At 41.5% G+C, this 23,111-nt stretch overlaps 3 protein-coding genes and 1 long non-coding RNA gene across 4 annotated transcripts in view; 2 read left to right on the top strand and 2 right to left on the bottom strand.

Annotated features, from left to right (window-relative positions):
* Nucleotides 1–4,406, top strand: part of myo1ea (myosin IEa) — a gene marked incomplete at its 5' end in the record, with an annotated part of 16,642 nt that extends 12,236 nt beyond the window's left edge. The window contains 3 exon segments of the mRNA XM_076291554.1: nt 129–158; nt 1,400–1,569; nt 2,563–4,406. Coding sequence (XP_076147669.1) covers nt 129–158; nt 1,400–1,569; nt 2,563–2,639 — 277 coding nt within the window.
* Nucleotides 4,407–11,842: 7,436 nt separating this feature from the next.
* ccnb2 (cyclin B2) lies at nt 11,843–15,921 on the bottom strand. The gene is made up of 8 exons (XM_076292830.1): nt 15,787–15,921; nt 15,104–15,232; nt 14,753–15,007; nt 14,346–14,504; nt 14,004–14,240; nt 13,511–13,651; nt 13,103–13,213; nt 11,843–12,493 (listed from the first exon to the last, which is right to left on the bottom strand). Exons 1-8 carry the CDS (start codon nt 15,802–15,804, stop codon nt 12,386–12,388), a joined length of 1,158 nt encoding a protein of 385 aa, XP_076148945.1. The 5' UTR covers nt 15,805–15,921; the 3' UTR covers nt 11,843–12,385.
* Nucleotides 15,922–18,239: 2,318 nt separating this feature from the next.
* LOC143132190 (uncharacterized) lies at nt 18,240–22,053 on the bottom strand. The gene is made up of 4 exons (XR_012988256.1): nt 20,361–22,053; nt 19,653–19,720; nt 19,299–19,409; nt 18,240–19,168 (listed from the first exon to the last, which is right to left on the bottom strand). It is a non-coding gene; the product is annotated as an uncharacterized LOC143132190 (long non-coding RNA).
* A 293-nt stretch (nt 22,054–22,346) lies between these two features.
* Nucleotides 22,347–23,111, top strand: part of rnf111 (ring finger protein 111) — a 38,583-nt gene continuing 37,818 nt past the window's right edge. Inside the window, exon 1 of the mRNA XM_076293116.1 lies at nt 22,347–22,756. The gene's annotated coding sequence lies outside the window, so the exon portion shown is untranslated. The remainder of the gene's footprint in view (nt 22,757–23,111) is intronic.

Here is a 23,111-nt window from a genome sequence, read left to right as displayed (position 1 = left end):
CACTCACGCTCACACACACACACACACACACACACACACACACACATACCTGCCACTGTGACATGATGGAAGATGCATGTGCTCGTATTCAAGAGTAATTCTACTCATGTGTCTCTTTATCATAACAGAAGCCGACGGCCATCCGCCAATGGAGGAAAGTGAGTGTGTGTGTGTGTGCCATGAGTTTGTATGTTTGTGTGTGGTGTGTGTGTGTGTAAGTGGGTGATGGGCTCTCTTAGTTCCACAGTCACACAGTTTCCTGAGCACGCTCTGTTCCTGTCTCAATCCAAAGAGAAACTGAGAAAAACTGTTTTTTGTGCCCAATGACACTCTAACCAGAATCCTCCCATCCCAATGACACTCTAACCAGACACCTAACCAGAATCCTCTCATCTCAAAATGCCATGAGAGGATTATTACAGTGAATTACAATGGCTCCTTAAGAAAGCCTGGAAAACAATTGTCAATGTTTTTCTTGTAGTCAGTGGGCAGAAAAGCTTTTTTTCAGTATCCAGCCATGACTGTAAAACCCATAGACATTTTTACAGTTATTGGTATGTGGTGGTATTACAGATCACCTGTATCTGATTTCTTGTATTATGTGAAATTAAATGTGTGTGGTGTGCTTTTTTGATTTTGCTTGTTGTGTCTGTGTATGTATGTGTGTGTGTGGTGTGTTGGTGGCTGTTCTTAATTCATAATGCACCGATTGTTATGATAGATCAGTGGGTTGTAAATGGGTGTATCGCCACCCAGTGGTTGATTGTATAACTGCAGCTGTTGACAGATTGCTTCACACAAGCTAAAAAGAGGTGGACTGCTTTCAATGTATGTGTGTAGTTGTAGAGGGGACTACAGCTGTTTCCTGTAATATGTATTCTTCTTAGACACTAATATTTGGCATTATTAGATTGATGACATGTTTATTTGCTTGAAGAGGGAATATGTTATTGTCCATTCATCATAAGACTATGAGTGTAGATGTGAGAGCCCTTGTTGGCTAAGAAGTGCCAGTAGCCTGTAGTTCCTTTCATGCAGCTCAGGAACGTGTGGTCGTCCACACCTCCAGATGTCACCAGCACACACAGATTACCACACACACCAATAGTGACCGGTTCTGTTTGTGACACCGGCTGAGGCCCAGTGCCCATCTGGGTCCGGCCCTGTCCTGGGTTTGGGTTGAAGCTGTACAGCGTAGTGTGGCTCCTCACCAGCAGTTTCAGCTTCAACCATGGACGTCCAGTCGGTAGGACTACAGAGAGCCGCAAGCTCAAAACCTCTTCCTCTCTCTCGTCTTCCTTCACCACTCTATCCGTCCTCTGTCTCTCCTCTTCCTCTTCCTCCACTTCCTGTTTCTTCTCCTCCTCTGTTTCCTCTTCCTCCTCCTCCTTGTCCGCAGTGCACACAGGCAGCCCAGCAACAGACCCCCCCCTGGCGCCGGCCGGCCCAAGCCCGCCCCCAAGCCCAAGCCGCAGGTTCCGCAGTGTAAGGCGCTGTATGCCTACGATGCCCAGGACACAGACGAGCTCAGCTTCAACGCTGACGACGTCATCGATATCATCAAGGAAGGTGGGCACTGCCACTCTCACACCCTAAACCAGCAAGCCTAGTGTGTGTGTGTGTGTGTGTGTGAAAAGGATTTAGATATGTCTGTTGCTATTTCAAGGGGCCATGAATAGTTTTTATAGATATGTTTGTTGGCATTCCAAGGGGGAATTAGTAGTTTATACTGTATATGCATGTTTAAAGGATGCTCTAGAGCAGTGTTACTCATTGCGCGGCTCGCGAGCCACATGCGGCTCGTCAAGCTATAATTGGTGGCTCGCATGCAGCTTTGGCGAGATTTCGCCAAATTTAGTTTTACTCATTTTGAGTAGGCCTAAACTGTTCGCCAAAGGCCATCATCTCTGGTCCCAGCTTGATAAAAACAAAAGTAGGCTCTGCTTTAGCCTAGTCTACTGTATGACTTTAACGAGGTGATCTTTAGTTTCGTTCTACTTACAGTATCTCACTGCCACTTGCAACGTCTTTCAATGCAATCCGCTGCCCTGTTTACCGGCAACGCTACAGCAAACTTAAACTGCCACCTCGTGGCGATAAGTTACATTATATTACATTTCACGCAGCTGCTTGAATCACGGAAAGCGTGTAGGCTATGAAGTGGCCACTTCTAAATGGGACCCACTGTATGTAGTAACACAGCCAATATATTTTTTGCTTCATATGTGCTTCATAAACATACAATACTGCACTACAAAAACGCAAACATCTGAATTATACTTCTCCCTTCACCCAAATAATGAAGGTGAAAGGAAGTTATTAAGCCTTGGCTGTATTTATTTAGTTGTATTGGCTGTGTTTCTTTTTTTCTGGGATATTTATGTGTAGAAATGCACATTTGCAAAGGTGACTTAGTATGTTGTCGTAAAAGTGGCTCTCCTTTTGATTTTGCACTGCCAATGTGGCTCTGTGGTGTTTTGTGTGTGTGTGTGTGTGTGTGTGTGTGTGTGTGTGTGTGTGTGTGTGTGTGTGTGTGTGTGTGTGTGTGTGTGTGCGGTATAGATGCATCTGGTTGGTGGACCGGGAGACTGCGTGGGAAACAGGGCCTGTTTCCCAACAACTACGTCACCAAGATCTAACACCAACAAATGAGAATCCTACCTCCACACGAAGACCTATCGGAGACCAGCACATGCTTCCTGACTCCGCCCTTTCCAGAAAGAGGATGCGCCCACCCATCAGAGAGACAGAGAGGGAGAGGGGAGGAAAGAGAGAGAAGAGACAGAGAGGGAGAGGGGAGGAAAGAGAGAGAAGAAGAGACAGAGCCTGCTCTCTTAGACCCATGCTGGATGCCTCCTGTTACCATGGGCAACCCAGATGAAGTGATGGGTAAAGACTTCCTGGTTGAGGAGTTGGGGAAGATTCCTGCAGACTTTTTCTCTCCAGGGTTCAACACGGACCCTGTGAGCACTGAACAAAAACAAACTATTTATTGTATTTATAGCTTTCTATATATATATATGCTGTATATTGTTTTCACCTGGCAACAATATTTAAGGTGAGTTAATTTTGGACAGGTGAAGTATTTGGTTATAGGGAAAGGAGATGATTATGATATTGTATTTCTTAGTCTTTTTTAGGGAAAAAAAGGTAATGGATTGTGGCTTAATGAAGTCTAGTACTGTCAACATTTTAAATGCCCTTTATGTTGTATCTGTCTTATTTGTTTTAGCGGGTTTTTTTAGCTGCTAAAATGGACGTGATGTCCAGAATGTCCCGTAGACCAGACCCTTGGTCATGCCTGTAATCACAAATGATGAATTGGAAAAGGCTCCTTCACATTAAAATGTGATATTAAATACATTTCGACGTTTGTCAAATTAGAGTATTTGGAATATCTTTTTTTTATATATATATATATATTATTTGTTGGCCCTTTTTGCTAGTGAATAGCAGCCAGATCACAAAGTTAACACTGGTAGTTTGGGTGCTGCAACACATGCAGAAGGCCGAGACCTTGTGTGTCCTCACCAACAAACTCCTGCTCTGTTCTCCGACGGGACCTTGGTGGTGAAGCACAGACGGCATCCTTGCTGACCGAAGGGCCTGTTCTGGCCACTGTGCTGAGTGTAGTGTGTGTGTGGATGAAAAGCACTTTATCGGTTTGGAGCCTGGGGGGGAGGGCGAGGGGGTGTACTGGCCACTCCTTCCCCAATTGACCAAGCCCTTAGGCTCTTCCCCATCTTACCTGTTTGCCAAAGAAGTGCTATTTACTGAAGGGAACTGACTGCAAGAAAAAAAGACATCTATTTTTGTTTACAATAGAACTACAGTACAGGCATTGTTTTTACTTCTGTATCTCTTTGGCATCTGAGGACTTACTTTTGCTCTGCTCTGATCGCTGGAATGAAGGATTTTTTTGTGTAATATTATCAAGTTGTTTTTCTGCTTTTTCTGGCGTTGTGGACGACTCTCGGGAGGCACAGGGTGTGTGTGGAGTGGAGTTTCCTTTAGAAGGGGCTGATGTTTAGTTTGTTTCGTTTTTGTTTTGTTTCCTACTGCAGATGTTTTTCTGCTCATTCTGACACCTGAGGATTTGAGAGCTGTTACATGTTTTCCTTGTTTCATTTTTTCCCCAAATTACACAGTGAAATATCCCTGTCTTCAAATACACATGCAGACACACACACCCACGTGCAAGTGCGCGCGCACACACACACCAACATTCCTTTGCAGTTTTTAATGGCCTCCATATCATCTTTGGTTTAACAGCGTGGCCAAATCTGTTGCATTGTATGATCGTTTCTGCCAGTGTTTTGGCATGAAGGCATTTTAGTGCAATAGCAGGAAAATAATGATTTTACATTTTTCATGTTTTTAAATAAAGCTAATGCTGTTCATTTCTACCTGTTTGAGTTCTGTGTGTGCTTTCAAATCTCTTGACATCACTTAGAGTTGTTGAGTCATAGTTATCTGCATAACTCTCAGGAACAGTGAGCCATTTCAAGTACAAACCTGGGTAAGTTAACCCAGAGGATGTGACATACCTGGAAAAGTTACCCCAAAGGAAGTGACATTTTTGGATAAGTTACTCCAGAGGAAATGGTAAAGAGCTCTGTCTCGGGGGCTTCACTCTCACTCACCCAACAAGCTCTTACTTTGAGAGGCTTACAACTTTTCTGTGAGTTAACTGACCCAGGTTTGTCACTAAGCCTGAACTATGTACCCTAAACACTCCTCAGAGTTAGCCAAAGAGCCGACCAATGGTGTTTTCTGTTTGACCAGCAGACTGATGTATGAGTGTGTGTGGTCCTGGACACAATGGAACATGCCATGATGATCTTTATGGCGCAACTGCTCTGTTGCTTAGTTGCTAGAGTTAATTAATCAATTATTATGCAAATTACATTTTTCTCAGATTATCCTAAATAGTTGATGCAAATGACAGTCAGTATAATATTCAAGTCATCAACCGTATACAAATTTTATTGAACAAACCTCCTAATGATAACAGTATTTTAAAAAAAATAAAAAACTCAAAATGCACTGTTCCAAATTATTGTGCACAACAGAGTTTTAAGATATTTTATAGGTTGTAAAGAACTAAAAATGGTAATTTCTTGAATTTGCAGAATTAGGAGGTCATATAAATTAAATCAAAAGTGATGTCAATCAAAAACATCTTAACAGGCCAAGTTACATGTTAACATAGGACCCCTTCATTGATATCACCTTTACAATTCTTGCATCCATTGAACTTGTGAGTTCTTGGAGAGGACCATCTAGGGTTGCACGGCACTCATCCGTAAACAAAACTGTTGGAAAATTAGTCTATATGTATTCCTGAGCCCACTGCAACCGTTTCTGCTTGTGAGCATTGTTTAGGGGTGGCCGAATAGAGGGGTTTATGCACACTTGCAAACTTCTTGAGGATCCTACACCTTGAGGTTCGCGGGACTCCAGAGGCACCAGCGGCTTCAAATACCTGTTTGCTGCTTTGCAATGTCATTTTAGCAGCTGCTCTCTTAATCCTATGAATTTGTTTGGCAGAAACCTTCCTTATTATGCCTTTGTCTGCACGAACCCGCCTGCGCTCTGAATCAGCGACAAATTTCTTCACAGTACGATGATCACGCATAGGTTTTCCGGAAATATCCAATGCTTTCATACCTTGATGCCATCACTTATCTCCTACACAGGACACATTCTCACCTAGACAAGGGGAAAAGTGCTGTAAGAATCATATTATTTGATTTCTCAATTGCTTTTAACACCATCCAACCCCTCAGACTGGGAGATAAACTCTTGCAGATGGGTGTGGACGCTCACCTGGTATCCTGGATTGACAGATTACCTGACCGAGTGGCCACAGTTCGTCAGACTGAAGAACTGTCTCTCTGACACTGTGATCAGCAGCACCGGAGCTCCACAGGGAACTGTGCTCTCTCCTAACCTGACTCCGCCAGATGGATTGCTTCGCATTTGCTCCGCATATCCATCTGGGAACTTTCCGTTGGAGAATGTTTGGGAAGGGGCGAAAATACTGGTTAGCTAATTGGATAAACCACCACCTATGTTGGTGATAGACGGTCCAAATCAACCAGTCAGATAAACAAAGCGTACTTCTAATGCCATCGTTTAACATACAAGTTAACATACAACATACAAGTTAGATAAGTAGCTAACGTTAACGTTTTTAAACTTACTATTTGTATGTGACATGAACCTCATCAACAACAATCCCCCACCAAGTTTTAATGGTATATTACACGTCTGAAGAAAGCATATTCCTTCTCGTTAAGTAACAGTGCTACCAAACACTAACTTGAATTGGCCGTGGAGGATGTGTCCTTCCCCAGGAATAGGCCTACTCAAATATTCGGATAAAACTTCAGCAATAACTATGCTCATCTCATCCGTGGAAGTCGCCATGTTGTTTAGATTGAACAGTAGCTTCTCGTTGCGTCACACCTAAACCCGCCTCAAAACCAACGCTGATTGGACATTCGTTTGGCGAACTGCTCCAAATTTTCTTTATCGGAGAGATGCCAGACTGATCTGCGAGTAAAAATCTGAAGCTCGCGAGATCAGGATGGTCTCACGAGGCTAGCTCTCTCCAGTCCTGTTCACCCTGTACATGTCTGACTTCTGCTACAACACTGAGTCATGCCACATGCAGAGTTTTTCTGACGATACTGCACAGGGGCGCAACTACCCATTTGCTGAGGGGTATGCGATAACAACATTGGCGCCCCCCCCCCTCCAAACAAAAACTAGGCTGCTGTTTTAGTTATGATTGTGATTAATCTTACATTTATATGATAGATAATAACAAAAATATAACACAAACAACTAAAGATAAAAAAAGGCCAATAATGTACCCTATTAGTGTGTATTTTGATGAAGTTTTGATAATTGGTGCATTGTCACTTTAAGGGGTGCTGAGTCTAGAGACGGTTATCATAACGTCCTTTTGCCAGCTCTTGCTCACAAAGGATAAGGCTGATCCAGCTGTAGCCTTGTTTGTTTGCGCCACATTGACAACACAATATTAAGTTAATACAAGCAGCTTTCATTGTTAGGATGGAAACATGTAATGAGTTGTTGCTGGCTTGACATTTCTTGACATTTTCTATTTATAAACTTGAACGTTAACATGAATAGGCCTAGGCCTATTTGTAAGCCTCCATGGTAAACCAGAGTTTTTGCATTAGTTATGTTTTCCAGATTTGTCAGTTATTGTAGCCTACATGCTACCTTAGCCTATATTTTCTAGTTGTCAGCGCAGCAACATTGATTTTGCAATAAGCTAGCCGTAAGCCCCAATTTGGCACTAGCTAGTCTGTTAACATGAATATTTGCAAGCCTCCAAGCCCACACTTTAAATCCTACCTGTTGCCTTTCACCATACACTTATTTAACTGCTGTCCCTTGACATGGCATCTCCTTTTTCATCTTTCTTTTTCTATTTTTAGCCCCGACAGCTTTTTTGTTTTCTCCATCTTTTTCCATAGACGGCAACACGTCTGTTCGCTCAGGGCGCCCCCCCCCGCTCCCTCTTCTATGTCAAAATTCTATGATGGAATGTTATGAGATAGGGTGCCTACTCTAGCCTGTTAGACCTCTAAAATGCTATATAACATTGAGGAAATACAGAAATGATTATTTAGAATCGCAAATATCACAACAGCAGCTACATATAGAAAATACCAAAAAAAGATTGTTTTTTATTTATTTATTTATTTATTTATTACCATCGCTTTGGCGCCTATATGCGCCGCATATAGTGCATACCCACTTTTTGCGCCACTGATACTGCAATTGTGGGGTGTATCAGGGACGAGCAAGAGGAGGAGTACAGGAGCCTGGAGGAGGACTTTGTGCAATGGTGCAAACTCAACCACCTTCAATTCAACACTGCGAAGACCAAGGAGATGGTGGTGGATTTCCGCAGGTCTAAGCCCGCTCTGCTACCAGTCTCCATTGATGGGGTCAATGTGGAGGTGGTAAGCACCTACAAGTATCTGGGTTTACACCTGGACAAGAAACTGGACTGGTCAGCCAATACTGAAGCACTCTACAAGAAAGGGCAGAGCAGGCTGTACTTCCTGAGGAGGCTGCGGTCCTGCAATGTCTGCAGCAAGCTCCTCAGGATGTTCTACCAGTCAGTTGTTGCCAGCGTCCTCTTTTATGCTGTAGTATGCTGGGGAGGAAGCACAAAGAAGAAGGATGCTGGGCGACTAGGCTGGTAAGGAAAGCTGGCTCTGTCGTGGGAGCCGAACTGGAGTGCATCACTTTAATATCAGACAAAAGGACCCTGAACAAACCGATCAACATCTTGGACAATGAATGTCATCCACTCCACAGTACTATTACTAAGCAGAAGAGCTTGATCCGCTGGAGACTTCGCTCACCGTCATGCACAACTGACAGACTGAGGAAGTAATTTGTCCACAGGGCCATTGAACTGTTCAATGCTTCACTTAAGGGTGGAGGAGAGATAGACTTCTCTGCTTAGTCTGTCTGCCTCTCCACCCTCTCCATGCTTGTGTAGTGACTGTCCACTGGCCTACTGTTTTTACTGCTACACTGTTTACATTCTATATTAGCACATATGCTTAACCCCTCCCTCCCTCCCACAGCCTGGATTGTGGCCGTACTTAATACTTGACCAATGGCTGTAACCCTATTACTTCAACCTATTCTTCAGTCTGTCTAGAGACCAGCATAAAATAAATATGGACATAGGAGAGAATAATGTAGACAAAGTAATAAAAAAGGACTTGACACTGTTATTGTTTTTTTTCTCTGTTTTTTTTTAACAAACATATTTATTGATCAAACCTCAAAAAGTAGGGCAATTCCACGCAAAACTGTCATGTCCATAACGCCAACACTATGCCATGGTATTTAGTTGCCGTTATGGACGTGACAGTTTTGCGTGGAATTGCCTTGTACTGGAAATGTCAATGTCTTGTTTTTAAACAGTACAATATTGTTTTTAAATTCCCATCCATTTCGCCCTTCTCCCTCCCTCTCAATCTTCCCCTTCACCCTGATACTAAACATGTATCTTCCCCTTCACCCTAATACTAAACATGTATCTTCCCCTTCACCCTGATACTAAACATGTATCTTCCATCCATGGAACTTCCCCACCCACCCATTTCCCTGACCCCCCCCCCCCCCCCCTCAGCCTGTCCCAGCGTTCTATTCATTGTGATGCACAGGATCATACTGACAGGTAAAGGAGAGAAATTTGAATAGGTAAGTAAAGAATAAGTACACAGATAATAAAATAAAATAAATAAATAAATAAATAAAATTAAAAAAAACTGAGGATAGATGGTTTGTATAAGAAAGGAGGGAGTCCCAGGTTTTATGAAATTTCTTTAGGGATCCTCTGACAGTATGTTTGATTTTTTCTAAGTGTAAAAATGGCATTACCTCTTCTAACCAGGAATTGCGCTAGGTGGCTTTGGGCTCTTCCACTGTAGTAGTGTTTGACACTTATGGCTATCAGAGCAGCAAATGCAATAACATCATTTTGGTAGCTAGTAAATCTCCCCCCAATAGGAGACACACATATAGCAATCAAGAGGCATGGGGACAGGATAAGGACTACAGAAAGGGTGTCAAAAAAGAATGTCCAAAAAGAGTGTAGCTAAGGCAGGAGAAAAAAGTGTGTGTATGGTCTGCTGGAGATTGAGAGCCCCTGATGCAGAATTTATCTGTATCAGGGAATAGTTTTTCTGTCTGGCACTTGTATAGTGAATTCTGAAGACCACTTTGAATTGAAAGAGACATGCGCAAATACAAGTAGTGTCAATACTAAGTAAAACTAACGTGTGAGATGCGTTGCATATGAGGTACAGACTGCTAAATATTTTAGATGTTTAGATTATGCACACACAAGTGTTGAGATTGGTTATCTGTCCATTTTTTACCCGGATTTCACTGGAGCATATATTGCACACTTCGGTGTCTCTTTGCTGTCCACATTTATCAGGCCATACTGTAGGCTATGTCATTTGATGTAGAAAACTATAAAACTATACATTTATTTCTGTACAGACATATGGTAATTAGTGTTGACTATACCACCCCCCCGACGCAATGTTTTACTTTTAACATCACCCAGCCCTAAGAGGTGGACAACAGTCCTTGAAGTTGACCCACAGGACTATGAGGGAGGGAACCTGGCGCCGGACGCACAGCACTGGACATCCCCCTTATTTGCAGGGGAGGTGGACAACAGCCTCTGAAGGTTACCCACATGGCTATATGCGGAGGGACATGTGAGACAAGACGTGTTTTTGGCTGTGCATCGCACAACACCATACCTGCCAGAGGGTGATCTCACACATACGTCCTCAAAATCTATTCGAGATTTGGAATACATCCTGGGAAGAACAAAATACTCAAAATCAGATGTTCTTTGGCCAGATCAATAAATTACACGGAAAATTTGGTTGATACACAACGTGGACAGAGATATTGGGACACCTAGCTATTACACATAAGGAGCTTTTATGACATCCCATTCTAAATCTACAGGTATGGGATGGCTTCCCACAAGAGTGGTGTCTGTGGGAATTAGAGATTAAGTGGTTTTGTGTCCCAACACTTTTGCCCACACTGTGTATTTTATTATAACATATTTATGTCACTGGCTTTTGTGAACAATAGTAATACTGTTTTTAAACATTTATATCATTATGAGGTACTTCAAGCCTTTGCAGGGAAATGTCAGTATAGTGGCCATATCTTATGTTCTGTAAAGGGAACATTTCTGTGTGAAATGTAGCTAATTTTGCTAAAATATTTCTTCAGTCTCACATAAACATAATTCATATGTGTTTTCATTAATGACTCATTAATGACTAATGGTACAACTAACCATAATCATGCATGCTGGAATTAAAACCAAACTTTACATTGCATGCATTGAAGAGATGAAAGATTACCATTAAGTGATTGCAGAAGTTATTTTATTTCACTATATTCATAATGCCAGAATATATAGGCTAATATCAGCCCAAAAGCAAACAAAAGGTATTTACATCTCACTTCTCTCATAGATGACTCGGGCCATGGATTTGATTAGATCAAGAGCAACAGTCAAACCATCTCCCAATGTAGGATTTAACTGCACCTCTCAACAATCAGATATTTGTTCACCAAAAGGAAATGGAAACAAATAAAATACATATGCAATTAGATTTCTAAATGCAGTGATATGGTAACAAACAGAAGAAAGATAAACATATGGGTGAGCACATGAAACTAAACTTTGTTTTTTTGCTCATATCCCCTTAGGGCAGGGGTGGCCAAACTATAGCCCACGGGCCAGATCCGGCCCACCATGCACTTTAATCCGGACCGCCAAGCGTTTAATTAGGTTATCATAGGCTGCTCGCTATTACCGAGTTAGCTTTAGGCTACTGTTTTTACTCTTAGAGAATGTTTACAATGTCAAAACAGAATGTTATAGAGATGATGCTCTTTGTCATCTCCATTGCAGGAGATCTAACTTACATTATGCTACTCCATTTTGGATCCTCTCAATCTTCTTTGCAGAAGATCTAAATTAAATGCTTTTCCAGGAACGCACACAAGAGAGAGAGCAGCAGGTTCCAGCTGGCTTGGCATGTCATTGTTGATATCTCGTTTCTAAGAAACTTTAAAAAGGAATGAAGGGAACAGTAGGCTGGCTAGCTATATAGCTATATATATATATATATATATATATATATAAAAATATATATATATAAAAAAAAAAAACACTTCAAATAGAAAGACACAAAACTGCTTACCAAAAAGAAATAATTTTATTCTGGTACTTCACATAATACAACTTGGCAAAAGTCAAACATTACTAGCACCAACTTTTCAGGCCAAGCTGAAGGTCTAATATGGTATAAAGCTGAACTCAACACTCAAAAAGCCCTTCCCTGAGGAGACAGTGGAGGACCACACCCAATGCCACAAGAATCATGGAAATCTACAAACAGGACACACTAGATATAGAGAGATGTTACTGTACAAAGTCATTGGTAAATCCAGGTCCATGTTTCATACAATACCATAGCCAAAGCCAAAAAAGACAAGTCAAAAGTTTTTCCACGCCCATTTTACTGAAACAATGACATCTATACATATTGATTGAATAAGCTCATTAAGACTCAAAGCAATAAAAAGTAAAGGTAAAAAGTTAAAAACATAGTTTCAATATAATCCAAAGAAATGATTTATTTGTACAATCTATTAAAAATATTTACACCTTTTAAAAAGCAGCAGCCATCCCTGCCCAATCAGGTAGCTGGTTGGTTGAAATGGACAGAATAAAGTGCAGTTGGAGGTGATAAAAACTCCGTCTGGGTTCTCAGTTGGCCAACAGAGAAGCCGCCAGGTCCTTGATGACTGAAGACTTCAGCTGCTCTAGTTGACTGATGCTCATAAGCTTGTGGCTGGCATACTTGTTCTTCACAGCCTGGAAAAAAAAGGGAAGTCAATGAAGGAAACTACTGGCACGCAACTGAGTGGGAAAACAGCCTGACGCAATAACCAAGTTTCCAGTCAACCAACAGCTTGCCACCATCAAAAAGGACATGGTATACGACGCCATAAGGTCTGGTTTTCCAGCACATGATCAACCTGGTTCTAGACTAAAAATGTTTAGTCTAGAATTTGGAAACAGTAACTAATGACTAATGCATCTAGGTTTCAACGATTTAAATTCAAGACTTCAATACCTTTTTTTAAAGACCATTTTGAATGAAAGATTGTGACAATATCAAGCAAAACACAAAGGAATCAAAGTCCCAGATTCTATATAGGGGTAATGTTTGTATCGATTCAGTTTCCTCAGATAGCAACATCTGTACCACTGAGACAGAACTTCTGCACAAAAACAAATTTAAACGACCACTATAGAAGTAGCATTAAGTGAACATAAGACCAAAACATGTAACATTTTAATTTGAAGAATCCAAGGCCTATAACTCCTAGTCAATTTTAAGAGAAGAGTCTGCTGAAACCCTGCAGTGGTGCCCCTGAAGGTGGAGTACTAGGACAGATAGGTCTGTATGGAGATGCTTACCACATGTTTGGTGAGGCCCTCGTTCACCTTGACCACGTTCTTGGCCATGTGCTGCATGATGGGCTTGAGGTGGGCCTCGTCATACGTACTGTAGTGCTGCTGTGTGGCAGTCTGGAGGGGTGGAGAGGTGTGCAAACAGATAAAGTCAAATACACAATACAAGTGGGTAAAGTAAATCTACATAATTGTTTTAAGGACAAATAGGCAAATCAAACCACAGGCACAGCTAAGGCAAGTGTAACTGAACTTGAGCAATGTTACTTAAGAACGTTGTCGAGTTAGTTTGGGTACATCCCCACTAGTATTGATATAAGATATTACAGAAAGTCCAGCACACTCTTGAGCCACCATGCCAGTTTAGCAACACTCCAGACAGGGAGGGTAATAAAGACCAGGAGTCACACTTGCCCATTTCTGTCCTTCTAGCACGAGCTGGGAGAGGCAGGAGGCAGCAGCTGCCAGTTCTGACGGCCGGTAGTGCACCATCTCAAAGTCAGTCAGGGTCAGCTCCAACAGGTACTTGGCCAGGGTGTGCTTCCCGATGTCAGCCTGAAAGAGGTGCCAAGAGCAGGACAAGAGGACACAGGATTAGATCAGCAGTGAGGATTTTTCTAAATCTAGAGTGGAAAACAGGCACGACAACAAATGAGTTGGCCAAATAAGGCCAGGACCATGACTAGGTCTCAACACGAAAACGAAAAGTTTAGAATACATTTTCTCTTTGCATATTCAAAATTACATTGGACTGGATAAGGATGTTGGACAAAATGAAAACAGGTAGAGTATGCCCAACCAGTAGGTAGCACCTTGGCAGTGTAGAGGTCTCATGTCTGCATGTTTACTGTGTGTGTGTGTGTGTGTGTGTGTGTGTGTGTGTGTGTGTGTGTGCAAACCAACTCACATTCCCAGCCTTAGATGCCCTCCTGAGGAAGTGGAGAGGCAGGGGCCGGCCCAGCTCAAAGTCGAGACCCCGGAGGATGAGCATCTCCATCTCGCGGATCTGTGCGCGGCTGAAGGCATTGTCCGTGATGTAGGCGAAGTCTCCCACCTCTGGGGCAAACATCTCCTCGTACTTGGATGCCAGCAGCATGGAGGTCACGCCTACCAACTGCAGCTTCCGGCGGGAAACTGGCTGTACCTGCAGGACACAGGAAATCACACTTTACCAACCAGGCCTTCCCTTCTATAAACCTGAGGGGAAATAAATGTAGCCATTGCTCTGCACTGGTAAGAGGGGGCTTACCTGCAGAAAGCGATCGAGGATGGCAACAGTCATGTACAAGGTCTCGGGGAGCAGCTGGAACCTTGAGTGCACTTGAATAAGCCAGTCGATCAGCAGGGCACGCATGCGTTCATTAATCTCATAGCCAGTCATGTACTTTGCCCGAATGGTCTGTTGCTCCTGGGAAGTTAAGACAAAATAATGCCAAGCAATTACGCTCATGGTTATGGTTATGGGATTTGGCAGACATCGAGCGTTGTGAGCATTGTGTACACCAGCCATAAACGCTGGGTCAAATTCAAGACTCTTTTCCTCAAATACACACACCCACCACCTATAGTTAACCAGTTTAGCAGACAAACTGTAGATACACAGCTCCACTTTTATACACACAATTGCATTAATATTTCACCAGTTGTAATCTATACCTCGAGACTCCGCAAATAAGCATATATGTCCTTCACGTATTCTGAGCAAAGCTGTGGCTGGTCTGCATCGCCTTCATCAATGTCCTCAATAAGAGCTTCGGAGAACGCCTGACACAGCTCCTCCTCCTCCTTCATAGATACATCATGATAGACCGCAACCGTATCTACGGGGACTGGAAGCTTTGGAAGCGCTGGAGCCCGTTCGGGCTGTGGAGCAACTGGCTGAACTGATGGCAGAGGTTTAGTGGCCACTTTCTGTAAGGAACAGAACATCGTATGGGTCGCATGGACAAACACAAATGGAGCATCGGAGGCCATATTGCGCAGCTGGGAGTCGTGTCGTTAAGTTACCTTGACTGGCGCAGGTCCTGTCCTGGCCGTGATGGGAACGTTGGAGAGCTCTCCCAACACAGCCCTGTGTGCTAGTCCTGCCCCTGCCATGCCTTTTGTTCTAGTGGTGATGTTCCTCACATTGTTTCTCTGTGCAGGGCAACACCAAATAAGTTAACACACCATAACGTTACTGTTCTCAACCTGCTTCAGATTTGGCAACGTTATCGGTAGGCTAGTAGAATTTGCTAGAACACTTCTTGGTGTTTAAATAATCTAGGGAGCGAGTATTATATAATCCACTCAAACCTGAAAAGTAACTAAATCAACGTTAACTTCGAATCCAATGCTAGCACTGAATGTGTTTAGCTAACGGATGGTATTATTCAATAACGTTAACGTTAGCATACAACTAAGATTAACATTTCTATTTGGGGGGACTACAGAGCCAATATGCTGGATCGTATGTTCAAATATGTGAGGAAGAACAACGATCCAGTTAACATGAATGGGGCCAAATGTATAAAGCTTCAAGATGTGCTATTTAACCTTGAAGAACCTATACCAGCAATCATGGAGTTAACTATGCTAACCCAAACACCATGCTAGCAACAAACAACAGTTCGCAAGGTTCGTTGGTAGACAGCATGATGTGTCCCAGAAATAATAAAATTACTCAAAGTAATTGCAGTTAAAATACTTACAGCAGGGCGCACTTCCATTGTGATTATGTAGTGTGGTCTTTAAACAAACGCAAAAGAAACAGGAGACACAATACAGACCTCCTCGACACCGTAAATTGGAGAATGCCCTCTACGCTATTCAAATACCGCTCCCCAAGCTCTCATTGGTGATTGTCTCACGGAAGACGTTTGTTGATTGGTTGCCAGAGCATGACTAGCGTGCGTTCGTTACTACAAACATACAATCATGTGCTAAAATAAATTAACATAAAACGCAATGGTCTTCATACTAACCAGAGCCGTATATAGATATATACGGCTCTGATACTAACCATCTAAATTCTAAAACAAAATCATATATAAAAATGAATAAATAAATTACTTGATCGGCTACAGGGGACAGGTTTGCGGTCCAATCAAGCAGTAAGAACTCTGGGAAATGGTGTTTTTGACAGCAGAGCCGGGCAGACAGAGTGATCTTATGACCAGAGCCCCTTATTAGACATTCTCTGGTGATACCATAGACCAGTGGTTCCCAAACTTTTAACAGGCATGTACCCCCTGAGACATTATGATCTTCCGGAGTACCCCCAACACCACCAATTTTTAACAAGTTTTTTTTTTATTGTTTTATTAATATTTATTTTTATCAATTTTGTCGAGAATAGTAAATAGGATCATAAACATATGATACAAATCTCATCAATAGTCAACATAGGCTATGATAGGCCTACAAATGTGCTGAATATAATGATTTTAAATAGATCTGCACCTAATCTCACACACAATCGTCTTGTTGAATGCAGTGATCTTATCTGGTGCTTGTCTTTGCCTTGTAACTGGAGATTTAACTCATTGAGCTTTCCAAATATATCGCTAAGATAGGCCAGCTTCGTCAAGAAATGTTCATTAGTGAACGTGCTTGCAGATTCAACATGCGCTCTTCCTCCAAGAAGAGGCGACTCGGAGCTCAAACACGCGACAGCACTTTACCTCGGGAAAGCCACCTTGCCTCGCTGTGAAACAGTACAGCCTTTTGGTCAGCTCCCATCTCCTCTCAAAGTGCGGAGAATAGACACGCTTTTAAGGGCCGGGTCTTGATGAAATTCACCATTCTCACAACCTCGTTCAAAATCTAATTCAGGTCGGGACTAACTAAGCTGCCTTGACACGAGCGCTTCCCTGAATAACACAGTGCGTCCATTGCATCGGGTGCTACCTGGGCCTAGGCTACAGATTAAAAAATAAATAAAGAAAACTCCTGTTTTTCACGTCAGTTCGCGCCCCACCTGGCGTGTCTCCGCAGTAGTGGGTTGCGACCCACAGTTTGAGAAACGCTGTTTTACCCTCTCTGTCTCCACTCTCAAATATTTTGTTAATGCGTAGAAAATACGTTTTTAATGTGCAGTGCAAATGCGGAAGTTAAGTCATCAACGTGGGATAGAGAACATGTTTGAAAAGGCATACTGTAGGCTATGACTTAGATCTTTTTTCGCGTACCCCCTGAAATCAGTCCACGTACCCCTGGGGGTACGCGTACCCCAGTTTGACAACCGCTGCCATAGACTGTATATATATATATATATACATATATTACGTATATACGTATATATACAGTCTATATGTCTATGAGTGATACGGTAAGACATTATTAGTTAAAACAATATAAATTCAGATAGAATAAGATTAAACTTTATTAATCCCCCAAATCAACTTTATGGCCTAAGTGTTACAGCAGCTGGAAATAAACAAGAAACGGACAACATGTAAACAATGTTATGGGATTTTAGCAGACAATTTTCATCAAAGTGATATAAATAACAATAGAATAGTTAAAATTAACAGTAAACAATTTAAAAGGTTGGTAAGACTACATTAAGGAGAATAGCAATAATAAACAACATTGTCAATTCAATCAATAGCCTAATGAAAATAAACAAGGTTAAGTATATAACAAGGTTATAATATACAAATTAACCATAACGCATAAGAAACACTTAATGAACGGTGCATGTTAAACAGATATGCCTTTATACCCCTCTTGAAAGACCCAAAACTGTCACAGGAACGGAGAGCACTGGGCAACTCATTCCACCAACATGGAACCACTAGCTTTTATGTCTGGTCACACAAACAGCCACCCATGTATGCGGAAAAACAGCAAACAAATAGACTACAAGTAGGCTACACTCTAAGAAATGGAAGTACCAGTGTGTACCTAAGTCGGTACAAATGCTTGTCGCTGGGGCAGTACCCTTTTGAAGTACAATACTGTACCTATGAATGCAGGTACATTTGTGTACCCTAGCCATCTGTACCCATCAAGGTACACTTGTGTACCTGCAATGACTAAAATGTACCTGTATATATCATTATCACATAGTACCCTTAAAAGGTACTATTCTGTACTTCAAGGGTACAACCCCAGTGAAAATTTAAGGTGGTATAACTAAAATATATGCACAACCAATAAGTACATTTAAATGTTTATTCTGGGGGGATATTACACACAATACTTCACATGAATACAGGTACAATAAATGTTAACATGTTCATATTAAAAACACATTCATATCAAAACATCAAAATATCTTATATCCATATCAATATACATATTCATGTAAAACATGTTATGACTCTTAATGTAAGTGTAAATAATAAAACACTTTGGTTTACAATATTTTGCCTGAATAGCCACATTGTGTTTATACGCAGAAGGAAAAAAATATATTAATTTGCACGATAGCACTAATAACACCTTTATATGATCTATAAAATACCAATATTTGAGCTAGTAATTACTCCAACAAACCTTGTATGCTTTCAAGTTCATGTTAATACTCGTGTATGTGACAGTGATGAAAATACAGTATCTGCTTGCCATAACCATGTCCTTGCAGTAACTTAGTAGCTATGATCTTAGATCTCATTCACAGTGCATACACCATAGAATTGAGTGAACGATATGTGTGATGTAATGAGTCATATAGCGACATTTTAGAGTAGTATCTCAGAAAACAATGTGCAAGCCTTTGGGAAATATTAGCAAGCCTGTAAAAATGTACAATATATTGTTACAATGTTCATTACCTCACCAATAAATCAATCAATCAGAAAACACACTCCAATCCTTCCAATCATGAGGCGAGCCACTAAAAAGGCAAGAGTCTCAAAAGGCACCAAAGTTCAATTTCAAAAACTGGCAGAAATCCAACATATTCTTCAGGAGAGTGTGCTAAGTAAAGGTCAACAGCAGTAGAGGCTGCTGTTTTCCCCCTCTTCAACTTCTGTTCCTCTGCATATATCCACTTTGACTTAGACTGGAACCTTACTTGATCTACAGGACGTTCACATATTTTCAATAGCAGTGGTAGCCTCACCAATGACAGCAGGGGTTTTACATCTGTTGGAAGCAAAATGCAAACACAAACCTCAGAATAAGATTTTTTTCAACCACACAAATAAATAGCCTCAGACAGATTGTGTAAAATACCTTGTCTAATACATGTATGTAACTATATGAATCTGCTCACCTGGCATAGATCAGCGTTGATTCATTACAAGTTCCATGGACCGGCTGACTCTCCCAAACTTCTCCTTACTCCTTTTCACCGTATCTTCATGAACAAAAGCTGCCTGCTCCACTATGTGTTTGAGAGACAAATGCCATGCAATAGAATAATATAATTAAACAAAATGACACAACAATGAAATAGCACAAAGATAATCTTAACCAATATATAAATTGCTATTGGACAAAAAAAAAATCTAAAAGTTGTCTGTATTATTATAATTTGCATAATTTATTATGCAATACTTTTCTATATGTATTTAACATCAATAAGAAAAATACCATTACAAAAAAAACACCAAGTTGGGTAACTTACGTAGCCATTAGATCCTTTAGGAAAGGTAAGCTTACTTCCAAGTGGCCATGTTCTGCCTTGGTGGGTATCTGTGAGAAGGATTAACGTTAGATTTACTTTAGACCATTATCAAGCTCTGAGTAACTTTATAACATTATAGAATGGTTCTGAGTTGCTCCCTCTAGCTTCTAACTAGATAAGCAATGACAACCAGGATGTTCTGGTGAACATAGGCAACTCAACTAATTAATTTTCACCTAAACAAAATGACAGTGTTGAGAGTGATCATGCTTACTGCATGTATGCACTTACCAGGCTTCTTTCACCTGCACTACCGTTGATATTAAACCAGCCTTTCAGGGAAGTTAGCAAGTATGTATGGCTAACAGTGCTAGGATATGCTCATATATCTATGGGCTAAGCTAGTTAGGATAATGATTGCTAGTGAAAGTTGGCTTTAATGGCTTCCACAAAAACTTAACATTGACATGGGAAATAGTAGATAAAACACACACACAAATCATTTCCTTACCATTTATCACGATAGTCATGCATTATTGAAGGAGTTTGAACTCCATTTAAAAATATCTGAATTCATAGCTAACCTAGGCTAAGTTGCTAGCGAATGCTAATGTTAGCCTTTAAGCCAACAATCTGACTCCATTACTGTAACAGTAGGCTATTTACAATGTACAAACCAAATTTCGATAAATTGCAACTACACCTTACCTCTGAATAGCTTTGCCTCCTCTTCCACAAAGATTATTCCATCCTGCACATGTGTTTTCTCACACCAAGCTCCTCACTGAAAGTTGCTCCATTTCTTGGTGAGTGAGATGAACAAAGTTGAGGGGGAAAATAACGGTTGCTCCCGTCCCGAATCTCCTCCCCCAACAACTTTTGAGTGACAGGCCATGTACTTTTTGTACCCTTAGGTACAAATATGGTCCCTTTGCGAAAAGGTACATTAATGATCCAGGAACGGTACATATTAGTACTTTAGGGGCTCAATTTTGTTCCCTTTAAGGTACAGGGTCAAAAGTTGTACCTAAAAGAACAAAAATGTACCCCAACCGTACCCCTATTTTTGAGAGTGTACACAACCTGAGCTAACTGCCCCAAATGACACAGGTAAGTGAACAACATAGGAAGATGATTGCACAGACCAAATGGGGGCTGGGACTGTTGCATAAGCAGTGCTAAAGTGAAATGCATTTATCCATCTGGAGACAATAAAGGCTAATCTGATCTGATCTGAAAACACAGACCCAGGAATCAGTGCAGTACGGGGAGACCGATAACAGTTACTAATACTTCTAGAAGGCATGCGGTAGTGGTAATGCTTGGAGAAATGATGACTGCTATTGCAAAGTCTGATTGCCGCAGGGACAAAATATCTAGGTCAAGGAACTGCTCCTAGAGCAGTGTGTAACTGTGGATGGAGCAGCCTGTTGCTGAAGGGGCTGCTCACTGCACACAGGTAGGCCTACTTGTACAGTGCATACAGGTATTTGTACACCGTGCACATAGGTTGCGCATGGGTTGTCCATGATGGTTGGGGTTTGTCCTTCAGCCTCCTCTCACTTACCTCAGAGGTGTCCATGGAGCACCCTATGACAAATCCAGCCCTGGGTTTTATCTCTTTGTATCTGCTGCAGCTACTCTACTACCCTGACAGACAACTGAATGAAAGATGATGCCACCACAGAGTAGAATGATTTCACAAGTGGTCCCCATGCCAGAGGACCTCAGTCTTCATTATAAGTAGCTTAAAATCTGGCCCTTGTTGGTAATGGTGCAGGGCATTGTTGTCTGAGCAGTCCAGCTTTCTGTTGAGATGTGCAAGGTAGACAGAACAGCCTCAATTAGTCCACAGTCACCTGGATGCACACTGACTGGACAATGTATTTAGTAATTTCACTGACACCTCTCCATCGTCATTTAGACCCCTGAACTTATTCTCATCCCCACCAGTAATACAGATGACAATTCATGTGTTATCTGAATGTTCAACAGCAACGGACAAAGCAACATTATTAATAGACAGACAGACAGACAGACAGGCAGATAGATAGATAGATAGATAGATAGATAGATAGATAGATAGATAGATAGATAGATAGATAGATAGATAGATAGATAGACCGACCAACAGACAGACAGACAGACAGATAGAACCAAACAGGCAGAGAGTGTAGTCCTAATTGTATTTGGAGCATTGGCCTCGATTGTGTATAAAATCTTTGTGGAATATGGGGTTTAGCCACTAGTGGGCGTTACATGACAGATTATGGTTACTAAAGCACACCTAATCCATTGAGATGTTTCTAGAGCATACCCCTGTGCATTTACACTCCTTTACTAAGATACCTGCCTTCTTGTTTAACTGCTGTTTTCCAATATTCCTCCATTCGGCAGATATACATTAAACATTCACCTGAGATTTATTTTATGTGTTTAGAAATGTACAAATGGAACTCGTGAGCTCGTAATTACATGGTTAATCGTGTAGCGTTACACAACTGGTGAACTCGGAACTCTCATAAATAAATACTTCAATGTTGTGACTTGTAATAATCACAAGACTAGGATTGAAGACGGTAAACCTGTACTTATTAGAACGCATCACAAGTCAGTAAGTGCCGAGAAGTTTCCCTCTTGTGTTTACCTTCTCTGGAGATTCCTCGGGCAATCAGAGCAATGGCAGACAGAGAGAGGGGGCTGACTCCAGATCAGCCGTACGCTAACATCTAGTGTAGGCAACTAGCTGAATAAACAACAGTGGAACGAACGCCCCGAACAGGCAGGAATGGGGACTTCACGGGCCCTGATGGCAAACAGAAAGGAATGTGCGCTTTATCTCAAATGTAGAAAGAACACTACGTTCGACGGCCAGTATTAAACAAGGCGACACGTATTTTTCGGTTCGTCGGATCGTTCAAGATACATTCTGTTTCCTATTTTTGTATGTGTGTGTTTCTGTGACGGTGTTGTCAGTCTTCTCAACCGACTGCTGACGTTCGTTCGCAATCCCACTTTTGTCCCATTTTCGATTTATTACGGGCCGTATGTTCAGTAAAAGAACCTTCGAGGAAATCCTTCATTTCATCCGAAGGAAACTATAAGTAAGTGTCTTTGCTTTGGTTTATCTGCATCTGATTTCCTTTATTTTCATGAGCCTAACAACGTGCTATTGTTCGATGTGAAAAGCGGGCTAGTGGCTAGCCGAGTCTTTGGTCAGCTGGCTGGCAAGATAGCAGGCAGAGTCGATGTCTGGAAACGGACAGTCCTTGCAGGATTAACGCAACCAAATATGTATAAACCTATCTAACGAGTTACACATTATCTAATGTTGATTTGTGTATTGGTATCTTTTTTTGTAATGGTTGTGTCTATGTACTGGTGATTGAATCCGCTGTTTTAGAATATAAAACAATTTGTGAATCCTACGCTTTATCTCTAGCAATATTTTAACGAGCC

This window comes from Alosa pseudoharengus, unplaced genomic scaffold (genome assembly GCF_046254945.1).
Source record: "Alosa pseudoharengus isolate Yale_2024_CS ecotype anadromous, Long Island Sound unplaced genomic scaffold, YU_APseudo_1.1 YU_APseudo_1.1_scf_19, whole genome shotgun sequence".
NCBI classification, from domain to species: Eukaryota; Metazoa; Chordata; class Actinopteri; order Clupeiformes; family Clupeidae; genus Alosa; species Alosa pseudoharengus.
The sequence above is the reverse complement of the archived record's forward strand: the minus strand, read 5'-3'. Positions and strand labels throughout refer to the sequence as shown.